The sequence below is a fragment of the Labeo rohita genome, chromosome 7 (assembly GCF_022985175.1).
Source record: "Labeo rohita strain BAU-BD-2019 chromosome 7, IGBB_LRoh.1.0, whole genome shotgun sequence".
Classification (NCBI taxonomy): domain Eukaryota; kingdom Metazoa; phylum Chordata; class Actinopteri; order Cypriniformes; family Cyprinidae; genus Labeo; species Labeo rohita.
The window spans coordinates 43,371,306-43,383,366 of NC_066875.1; the positions used below are offsets into that span (position 1 = coordinate 43,371,306).

The 12,061-nt window shown below is 32.9% G+C and overlaps 2 protein-coding genes across 3 annotated transcripts in view; one reads left to right on the plus strand and one right to left on the minus strand.

Moving 5' to 3' along the window:
• The window catches only part of sh3gl3a (SH3-domain GRB2-like 3a), a 42,130-nt gene extending 36,269 nt beyond the window's left edge, over window positions 1-5,861 (plus strand). Inside the window, exons 7-11 of one of the 2 annotated variants that reach the window (XM_051115672.1) lie at window positions 2,040-2,143; window positions 2,460-2,584; window positions 3,049-3,081; window positions 3,341-3,409; window positions 5,267-5,861. In XM_051115672.1, the coding sequence (XP_050971629.1) occupies window positions 2,040-2,143; window positions 2,460-2,584; window positions 3,049-3,081; window positions 3,341-3,409; window positions 5,267-5,472 (537 nt within the window). In that variant the 3' untranslated portion in view covers window positions 5,473-5,861. The remainder of the gene's footprint in view (window positions 1-2,039; window positions 2,144-2,459; window positions 2,585-3,048; window positions 3,082-3,340; window positions 3,410-5,266) is intronic. The other variant, XM_051115673.1, reaches the window with a different exon arrangement.
• Window positions 5,862-10,106: 4,245 nt separating this feature from the next.
• Window positions 10,107-11,557, minus strand: gjd6 (gap junction protein delta 6). The gene has a single exon (XM_051115901.1). The coding sequence runs from the start codon at window positions 11,317-11,319 to the stop codon at window positions 10,177-10,179; it is 1,143 nt and encodes a 380-aa protein (XP_050971858.1). The 5' UTR covers window positions 11,320-11,557; the 3' UTR covers window positions 10,107-10,176.
• Window positions 11,558-12,061: the final 504 nt, after the last annotated feature.

The following is a 12,061-nucleotide window of genomic DNA, read 5'->3' on the forward strand; positions in this document are numbered from 1 at the left end:
ATATTATATTATATTATATTATATTATATATGCTTTAAAGGAGACGTTCACTTCCAGAACAAAAATTTACAGATAATTTTCTCACCCCCTTGTCATCCAAGATGTTCATGTCTTTCTTTTCTCAGTCGTAAAGACATTGTTTTTTGAGGAAAGAAAAATCAGGATTTTTCTCCATATACTCTATTGAGTGGTGCCCCTGATTTTGAATGTCCAAAATTCCAGTTAAACGCAGCTTCAAAGGGCTCTAAACGATCACCGCCGAGGAAGAAGGGTCTTATCTAGCGAAACGATCGGCCATTTTCTGAAAAAACATTACAGTTTCTATACTACTTAACTTTAAAAGCTCGCCTTGTCTCGTCTGACTGAACTGCCTGTTTTTTCCAGTTCAAGACAGTGGAAAAACCTACATTGCAGCAGAAGTACCGACCCAGTGTTTACAGTGAACATGCAAAGAAACACCCTTTACAAAAAAGGTAAAACAGCGATGTAGGACGATTTTGAAGTTGGGGAAGAAAATGAGATGGGAGTTTTTTGACATACCCTAACTGTCTTGAACCGGAAAAAAACAAGAGTGCAGGTAGACGAGACAAGACGAGCATTTCATGGTAGAAAATAACCAATCGTTTTGGTAGAGAAGACCCTTCAAGGGTGTAAATTTCATCTAACAGTATGGGGAACAATAAACAAAAAATTTCTCAAAAGCAATTTTTGAAGTAATAAAGCCAAAATTGCACTAGTAAGGACAGATATGTGTACACAGCATATATACATAGCATAAAGATCGGTTCATATGTTCACCACGCAGTCATATTATAATTATTGAATTATTTTGTGTCCTCTACATAGGAATTTAGGATTTGTCTGGGATTTATTTACAGGTAGAGATTCAAACGCAGCAAGCCCACTGACCTGCCACTTATCATATTGAGCAAAACCCAAGACATCGGTAGGTCAATATTAGCCTAGTCAGTTTACAGACAGGCTTATCGCCGTGTTAGTTGTAGTGGGTGACAAGCTACGGTATTAAAAAAAACTACGCTTGGTAACCTTATAATCGCTCACAGAAAAATACATCAGATATCATTTTTTGTCATGACTAATTTATTAATGGTCCAGCATCATCTGTATTAAAGAGAAATAATCATTTCACCTGATGTTTAAAGTGAATAAAATAGCCTTGACAGCCTAAATTACTTGCACGTAACTACCAAAGAACTTTCCTCTCTGTCCCTCCGGACTCGTTTATGTTGCTTGTTTTTAGGGGGAAAGCAGTGGACTAAACCACTGCTAGGCAAGGGAGGGGGACTCAAAACTACATTTTGGACGTTCAAAATCGGGGGGCACCATTGAAGTCCACTATATGGAGAAAAATCCTAAAATGTTTTCCTCAAAAATCAATTTCTTTAGAACTGAAGAAAGAAAGAAATGAACTTCTTGGATGACAAGGGGGTGAGTACATTATCTGTGAATTTTTGTTCTGGAAGTGGACTTCTCCTTTAATATCTCCTTTAATAGTGTATTTGTAGCAATACCCAAAAATACATTGTATGGGTCAGTTTTCGTTTTTTCTTTTAATGCCAAAAATCATTAGGGTATTAAGTAAAGATCATGTTCCATGAAGATTTTTTGTAGATTTCCTACTGTAAATATATCAAATCTTACTTTTTGCTTAGTAATATGCATTTCTAAGAACTTTATTTGGACAACTTAAGGCGATTTTCTAATTGTTTTTTTTTTTTTTTTTTTTTTTTTTGCACCCTCAGATTCCAGATTTTCAAGTAGTTATATCTCAGCCAAATATTGCCCTAACCATACATCAATGGAAAGCTTATTCATTCAGATTTCAGATGATGTATACATCTCAATTTTAAAAAATTTACACTTATGACTGGTTTTGTGGTCCAGGGTCACATATTATATGTATGTGCTGCACACTGTGTGTGTTTTCCTGTTAATTATATACTTCACTTGTGTATCAGTTAAGCTTCTGTTCTGGGATCAGCATTTGTAAACATGTCATGTTTTTCATTTACCTATAGGTGGAGCAGGTAAGTCAGTTATCGGCTCTGATTGAGGCAGCACTGGATTACCATCGTCAGTCCTTGGAGATCCTGAAGGAGCTCGACAGCAAACTACAGAGCAGGTAACACATTCAAGAAATGGAGCTGAAAATCAGATTAAAACCATCCCATATTCCTAGTCAAAGTTCGTAACACTTTTGAACATATTTTCTCATTATTGATCTAATGTTGGACGATTGATCTTTTCATGTATAGTATTTTTATTTATTTTTTGTTCTGTAGCCTGTTTTCATTCACTATGCAGGCATTGTGTGTGATTTGATTTGCCTTGCTGTAGACATGCTGTAGACATGTTATCAAAGTTTCAAAAAAAAAACAAAAAAAAGGTTTCTTGCTAATATGCACCTGAGTTTATGCACATATTTTCTGCTCTCATAGGATATCTAATGCAAGCAGTCGGCCCAAAAAAGAGTTCAAGCCAAAGTCGATCGTGTCCAGTTTGGAGACCGTCGAAAACACACAGCACAATGGACTTACTCACACCTCATCAGTCAAAAGCACAGGTATCTCAACAAGAAAACATCTCAACAGCACTTAAGAAAAGAGCTGCCAGTGTGCTTCAGTCTAAGCAAGATGTTTTTTGTTAGTAAAATATCTCCTGAACTCCTGAAACTTTCACCGATTTGTAGGTTTACATATTATAAAATCCTAGTCTTTTATATGGTCTAAGATTTTTTTGTATACTATATTTATGGTTTGCCAGCCATTGACTGGTGGAAAAATAGCATTTTCAGCATTTTTTGACAACTCTGGTTTTCATATAGTTACACAGTGTCATACAGTCAAATTTTGGGCGTTTGCATTTAAAACCAACCTGTTGTTTGTTTCATTTTATGTGTTTTTTTTTCCCCTTCTGGCTGCCTTTGTTTTTAAGAAGCAAGAGCTTCATAAATGTCTTTTATTTTGTGTTGCTCACATATTTCACCGCCATCATGTTTTCTTACATATTCATTCATATTCCTTTCAGATATCCAAGTCAACCACACTGTAAATGGAAAAAGTAGGTGTTAATGTTCTTCATGAAAATATTTTATTACTTTACCTGCTTAAAAGAGGAGTAAGAGTATAAAAACACACACTTTTTAACGTAAATAAAAAGTAAAAGAATCAGAATCAAAACCGGACAACCTTACAATTACCATTTGTAATTCATAGATGACATGGTTGCTTTTTGTGGTCATATTCGTGTTCATCAGCAGTGTGAAATCATGTGTATGTGTTTGTCTCTCATGTTTGATCCCATGTGTTTTTGCTCTCAGTTGATGAGTTCACACACACAGCACCCATGACTCTATCATGGCCTGAAAGTCCCAGTGGTGATAGCAAACGTGAGTATCGTCCTGTAGGTTCATGCCTTGACACTCGCTGTATGTGAGGTAGTTACTCAGCCCTGTGAAGGCCGGGAGATGTGTAGTGTTTGAGTAATGGCTATCTGAATCCTGCAGAAATATGTAGAGCTTTTGTTGGAGATCTGTGGTCACAGATTTCATGCGGACCCACTCATCTCATCTGCCCACACATCAGCTCTCAAACTGATTTTCTATTACTTTCCTCTCAATAACCCTGTGCTGTTTTTCATCAGTTGCACTGGAGGTTTGAATGCAGCACATAGATGTTAAATATTTCATTTTAAACCCAATTTTCTCACCCTCATGTGATTCCAGACTTGTATGACTTTTTCCGTGGAAAACGAAATCATTTTTTTTAACAATATTTCATAGTGACTGGGGTCACAGAAATCATTACAAAAATACTCCATGCAAGTTATTGCATTATATTTGTGCATTATGTGCAAATAATTGCATTATATTTTATATATATTTTTTATGATGAATAGACTGGATGTGTGTTTCTCACACAAAGCTATGATATGACTTGGAAAGTGAGACTTTTATGGAGTTTTTATTATTAGCTAAAACCATAAAAAAACATTTATTACTTGGGAAAAAAGAAAGATAAACTGAAATAAAATAAAATTTATTTTATTTCTCATTTTTGTACAAAGTGCTAAAATAACTAAAACTAAACAATGTAAAACTAAGACTTAATAAAAACTATATTAAAAATACTTAACTTTACAAATGAAAATTAATATACAAATAAAATAATTCAAAATAATAAGAAAGACTGTAATAGGATATTAACTAAAACCAAGACTTAATAAAAACTACATACAAAAAAAAACTAATAAAAATGACAAACACAACAAAATCACTTAACTTTAAAAATGAATATAAAAATAATTCACAATAATAACAAAAACTATAATAGTATAGAAACTTAAACAAGACTTAATAAAAACTATATTATAAAAAAGATGAATATAAAATGAAAACGAATTTAAAATAGAATGTAATTATATAATAAAATATAATAAAACAAAAATAGAATGTAATTATCTAATAAAATAAAATAAAATACTTTTATATAATAAAATACATTATATAATAAAAACTACTTTGTAATAAAAACTACATTTAAAAAAATCTAAATAAATTGACCAAAAACAAAATTACTGATCTTTAAAAATGAAAAATTAAAAAATTAAAACTGAATAAAAAATGAATAAAAATGACACACGCACGACAAAATTAGTGTACGTTAAAAATGAAAACAAATACAAAAATAAAATCTAATTCAAAATATTACCAAAACTATAGTAGTATATTAACTAAAACGAAGACTTAATAAAAAAAATGACAAAAACAACAAAATTACTGAAATTTAAAAATGAAAATTAATTAATGAAAAATAACAAAAAACTATAATTGTATATTAACTAGAGCTAAAACTTAATAAAAACTATATAAAAAAAAAAAAACTTGATAAATGCACAACAAAATGACTGAAAATGTAAACAATTTTACATTAAATCTGATTCAAAATATTAACAAAAATTATAGTAGTATGTCAGCGATACTAAAATGACTGAACTTGATAAAAATGACAAATGCACAACAAATTTACTGAAAATGTAAACATTAAATTTGATTCACTATAATAGTATATCGGTGATACCAAAATGACACTAGTTTGAACGGACAAGTTCATAAAATTAAAAAAAGCAGCATATAGGTTTTGAACAACATAAATAAGGAAATAATGAGATGATTTTAATTTATAGGTGAACTATTCCTTTATCAAATGTCTAAATGTATGTGGTGTTTGTGTTTTCCTCTTTGCAGAGGTCGAGTCACACTTGGACCAGCCATGCTGTCGATCGCTCTATGACTTCGAGCCGGAGAACGAGGGTGAGCTGGGCTTTAAAGAGGGCGACATCATCATCCTCACCAATCAGATCGATGAGAACTGGTATGAAGGCATGATTAACGGCGAATCGGGCTTCTTCCCCATAAACTACGTCGAGGTCCTAGTGCCCCTGCCTCAATGAGCCGGGCCAACAGCCACGCCAAACCAGACTGTCTGAACCGTCCACTCACCCAACATCCTCTGCTGCATTCTCACCAATGAAAGCCTTGCGTTCGACCACAGACAGTTTTGAACCTTTTACATTTCAGTATTTATTTATCTTATGACGTTTTTCAGGCCTCATGGTGCAACATCTAGATTTTTACACTGCAAAAATAATTTTTAATCAGCGTTTTTGCATTGTTGTCCAGTATAATATCTAAAAATCTTTAAAACAAGACACATTTATTTTGAAAAAATAAAACTGCATAATTTTGTATGCATAAACCTCATTACATTTAGTTAGATTTATACTTCAAGTGTAAGAAAAATGACAAAAAAACCTTGAAACGTTTTGCTTCTCAAGTAGTAATTTTTATTTAATTGTTATATATATATATATATATATATATATATATATATATATATATATATATATATATATATATATATATATATATATATATATATATATATATATATGTATATATATATATGTGTACATACATACTCACATACAGTTACATAAAATAATTAATTTTACTTTTTACTTTTAAAATTAATAATTTTTATTTAATTGTTTAAATAAATTAATTATAATTTGAATTAATTATTTTTATTTAATTCTTATATATATATATATATATATATATATAATATGTATGTGTGTGTGTATGTGTGTGTATATATATATATATATATATACATACACACATACAATTAAATAAAATAATTAATTTTACTTTTTACCTTTAAAATTAATAATTTTTATTTAATTGTTTATATATATAATGTGTGTGTGTGTGTGTGTGTATTTACGTTTAATTTTAAGATAATTTTTATTTAATTGTTTAAATAAATTAATTATAATTTGAATTAATTATTTTTATTTAATTTATATATATATATATATATATATATATATATATATATATATATAAGAATTAAATAAAAATAATTAATTTTACTTGAGAAGAATTTGAAATTACTTGACTTACTTAAAATATTAAAAGATATTTAAAGCAAGTCTTATTTTCCAAATATCCTACAATTTTGTTTCTTATTAAAAAAAATGTAAATCGTTTAGATATGTTTTATTGGAAAAACACTGATTAAGAAAATGCTTTTTTTGCAGTGTAATTTTATTTCAGCTTGAACGCAGCATTTACCTTATTCATTTTTAAAATGTGATGCATTCAATGGGGTGGATTTGTACTTTGGCTGTCTCTGTATGTTTTTCTTTTGCTCTGGTAATGGGGTTTACCTGCCTGCTGTGGTCTTATGTGTTTTTTGAAACACAATTTTTCTATAAACTGTGACTCTCTTGACTGCTACTCTCATGAATGTCCTCTTTCTCTCTCTGCGTCTGTCTCAGTTTACAGACTTATTGTGATCTTGGGTATCATAGTAAGTATCGCGGGTGTTTTGTAATGGGTTTCGCTCTCTCTCGCGCCTTCAAGTGTTTTTTTTTGAACGGTGGCTGTATTGCACTGAAGCTTTAGAATAACACACCCATTGATGTGCACATTTTATTTTTGTGTTGTGTTTTTTTGGTTTTAGGACATTGCACTTTCTACTGTATCTCTTTCTGCCATGCCGAGAAATACAAAAATTTTATCAGTCTAATCTTATGGAGTGCTAAAAAGTATATATATATAAATATATATAAATATATATTGATATGGTTCACAACTTCGTACTGTACGTAACAAGAACTTTTTGCCTCTGTGGTTTGTTTGACCAACGTCATACACTGAAAGACATTTTAACAATTGCAGTGTTAATGAAACATGTCCTGTGCTTATCAGATGCATTGGGCTTCTTTCAAATTTGGACCAATTTTGTTGAAACTGACAAAATTTGTGTGTTTGTCCACCAAAAATAGACTGTATTCCAGTAATGTTGAATGTTATTTTTGTTACTCTGAGCTGTATGTTTCTTGTGCATGAAACTGAAATTTGAATGACTGTTCCTCTATTGGACAGATACTGCCATTGACCATCACAAGTTTTTTCAGATCATTCCCCTTTTGACTTGTCATTCCCCCGTTGTTTTCTCTGGCCAAATTAAGCAGTCAGAGAGCAAAAAGGGAAAAAGGAAAAAGCTGTTTTGACACACATGCTGCCTGAAACTGTAATGTGCCACTGACAGCACCAAACTGAGTTGCCAAAATTATATTTTTGCCTTTTCTGGAGAAAATGTCAGTAATGAGAAATTCCCTATAGATTATACATTGCCAGTCAAAAGTTTTAGAACAGTAAGATTTTTAATGTTTTTAAAAGAAGTCTCTTCTGCTCACCAAGCCTGCATTTATTTGATCTAAAGTACAGCCAAAACGGTAAACATTTTGAAATATTTTTACTATTTAAAATAACTGTTTTCTCATTAAATATATTTTAAAATGTAATTTATTCCTTTGATCAAAGCTGAATATTCAGCATTATTACTCCAGTCTTCAGTGTCACATGATCCCTCAGAAATCATTCTAATATGCTGATTTGCTTTAAGAAACATTTTTATTATTATTATTATTATTATTATTATTATTATTATCAATATTTAAAACAGCTGAGTACTTTTTTTCACGATTCTTTGAAGAATAAAAATAAAAGCATTTATCTGAAATAAAAAGTTTTTGTAACTAGTAAACACTATACCATTCAACAGGATGGAGTCAGTGTATTTTTCATTTATTTCTTTTTTTAATTTTTTGGAAATAAATGATGGAAATTAATACCTTAATTTAGCAAGGATGCTATAAATTTCTCAAAAGTGATGATAAAGACATTACGATATTACAAAAGATTTCTATGTCGGAAAAATGTTGTTCTTCTTTCTACTCATCAAAGAAACCTGAAAAAAATTCTACTCTGCTGTTTTCAACGTTATAATAATTAATGGTTTTGTTTTAGCAGCAAATTAGAATATTAGAATGATTTCTGAAGAATCATGTGCCTGGAGTAATGATGCTAAACATTCAGCTTTAAAATCACAGGAATGAATTACATTTTAAAATGTATTCAAATAGAAAACAGTTATTTTAAATAGTAAAAATGTTTCAACATTTTACTGTTATTGTACTTTGGATCGATTAAATGCAGACTTGATGAGCAGAAGAGACTCCTTTGAAAAACATAAAATATCTTACTGTTCAAAAACTTTTGACTGGTAGTGTTTAGGGAACTTTCCTAAAGTAATTTACTTTTGTTTTTAATTAATTAACAACAGGCCCAAACCATGCAGGTTAATCTATAAACTATTCAAACTATCACTGAAATATCACTTGTTTTACTGTAGATTTAGGACCAGGGATGAACAGTTGCTAAAAAATAGTGCAGAAAACAATGGCACACAGTAAGATCAAGGAATTTTGGAATCGATTTTAGAACTTTGGGATTTTGGAATTTTAAAAATCACTATAGAGATTGTTTAGAATGTTTTTATTCAGCCCTATTTTTAGAAACATTTACCTAACACTCCATTTTCAATTGTTTGGAAAAAACATAGTTTTGCCGCAAACCCCCACCACTGGTCGAGTCACTGGTTTATTTTTCAGACATTTTTTACTCAAACAAACACTGTTTTAAAAGTACCAGAGTGTCTACAATCCTCAGGAAGTTAATGTAGTTACATACACTACCGTTGAAAAGTTTGGGTTTTTTGGAAAGAAATTAAGAGTTTTATTCTGCAGAGACACGTTTAATTGACTAAAAGTGAGAATAAAGATGTTTATAATGTTTACAAATATATATATTTATTTTTTTAACTAATTGCTGTTCTTTTGAACTTTATTTTAAAAAAGTATCACAGCTTTTACAAAAATATTTAGCAGCACAACTGTTTTTAACATTACTGATAATAATGTTTCTTAAACAGCAAATCAGCATATCATGTAATACTGAAGACTGAAGTAATGATGCTGAAAATTCAGCTTTGATCACAGTATAAATTACACTCATTTTACATTTTAATAATATTTTACAATTTTTCTATGCTATAAAACATTATTTTTACTGTATTTCTGATCAAAATAAATGCGATTTCTTTCAAAAACATTTAAAACCCCAAACTTTTGAACGGTGTGCTGTGTAATTATCTCTGCACAAAATAATGGGATATGAGAACGTAGAAAAAAATACACACGGCAGCTTTTAATTCACAGTTAAAAAGAGATTATAGATAACGTTGTAGTAAAATGAGTAATCTGTTTCTCAGAAACAGCATAGCTGTTACTCTGCACAAAACAAAAATACCTGAACAAGAAATTCCTCAACTCAAAAGAGAACGTGGCACCCCGACAATCTCAATCTCGGACTTTAGATGTAGAATAGCGCTTCACTTCCAAACACTATTACTAACTCCTATGCCAGTTTTAGTTTTCTTACAAAACTTCTTCTTGAATGTTCATCACTACATCGCTGAGTGCAAGGAAAGGCTGTGAATTGTTTTCTTTTTGCTCTCTGGCATAATTTATACACAAAGTGGTTTATAGATGTTGTAAATGAATATATTATTACACACTGTATATTGCATAAATAAACAACGTGGAAATATTGATTACATGTCATGACTGATTGTGCATTTTATTTCTCAAGCTCATCTGAAGTACAGCTGCCTTCAAAAACCTAACTAACAAAAATAGCATTGAAATCAAATTTAAGACTCTTCATATTGTCCAAAATTGAGTTTATATCCAAACCTCAGTGCTCCTCTGCTTTGATTTTCTTCCTTTGTTTGCTTGTGATTTACCCTTGAGCGATTGTGTTCCCCTGCAGGTGTCCTTGTCTTTCTTTGCTGAGCAGTTGCCAGTGCAGGTCCACTCAGGTTGGTGGTCTACGACTAGATCTAAAGTAGGAAGAGAAGTAGTGCTGGTCTTGTCTCTGAAAGTCAGCGAGGCTATCGATTGTGAGTCTTGGTTTATAGCGCCGTATCCCCTCCAGGAGCCGTCCTTCACAAGCACCGACTTCTTGATCATCTTCCATCCCAGATGATTGAGCTCTAGGAAGTTAAGGACGATGCAGAAGACGCCAACGCAAAACATAAAGATCAGGAAGATGGTTTTCTCAGTGGGACGTGAGACGTAGCAGTCGACCTTCTGCATGCAAGGCTTCGCCGTGCACACAAAGTGAGCAGGAACGTGAAAACCGAAGAGGAGCCATTGAGCCACTACAAAACCGACTTCTAAGACGGCACGAAAGCACACGTGGAAGATGTAGTACTTGGAAAGCACGCCTGAGGAGCTTTTGGATGGAGCCCTGGTTTCCAGCAACGCTGGTGTGCTTTGGCTGGCGATGCCTTCGAGGACGTCAGCAAGACTATGTCCGAGATGTTTGTGCGACTTAATGGAGCAACTATCTGAGTCGCAGCTGCGATCATACGCCTCCTTCGATTGCTCAGCCTCCGGCTGCTTGGACAAGTTGTGCCAGGTGTAGATGATGAAGCAAAGCGAAGGCGTAGACACCGTGATGATCTGGAAGACCCAGAACCGAGGCTGCGAGATTGGAGCAAAGGCGTCGTAGCAGACGTTTGGACATCCCGGTTGAAGGGTGTTGCATACGAACATCTCCTGCTCGTCCGTATAGACGTCCTCGGTGGCCACGGCCACGATGAGCAGGCGAAAAATCACCATGACCGTCAGCCAGAGGCGTCCGATCATGGTGGAGTGCTGGTGCACGGCGTCCAGCAGCCGCTTGAGCAACGTCCATTCTGTCATGTCTCTGCGCACCGGCCTCTTGAAGTACAGCACCTGAAATAGATCCACTTTAGCTCTGTTGCCAGCAAGGACGGCCGTTTTCATGTTACAGCTCTGGCCGGAGAGCGAAGGTGCCATCACTGCTCCCAGCCATCGCTTTCTCCTTCAGAGATAAGGACCGTACCGTCCACTTCAATTTGGTCACGTGGTGCCGTCGCTTGTCTTTAGAGTCCATTTACAAACCGCTGGAGAGACGGCACTCGTCCTGCTCTTGATAGCGTCGGCAGATTGCGCTCTTTTCAGATTGCTGCCGTACGTGATAGAATGGGTTCCTCGCTTTTAAAAATACGCCACAGATAGTGGATACGTCCATGCGCTAATCTAGTTTGTGTACTAATCTAACTTATACTTTAAACTTGGCATTGTGCACCTAAATATTTTTGGCTCTAATGAGAAATATTTTTGTGATATGCCTCATTTGTAAATTGCATTGGTTTGCTAAATGGATAAATTAAAAGTGCATAATTTTAAATGTAAATTCAAATGATGTGCCAGATAGTTGTTGTCCACTCTGTTAATAACTTTGTAATCAATTTGGGGGTCAGTAGGATTTATTTAGGATGTTTTTGAAGTCTTTTATGCTCACCAAGGCTGCATGTATTTGATTAACAATACAGTAAAATCTATAAAAATATGAAATACTATTACAATTTCAAATATCTGTTTTCTATTTGAATGTATTTTAAAATTAATTTATTTCTGTGGTGCAAAGATGAATTTTCAGCTGCATTACTCCAGTCTTCAGTGTCACATGATTCTTCAGGAATCATTCTAATATGCTGATTTGCTGCTCATGAAACATTTATTACTATTATTTGAA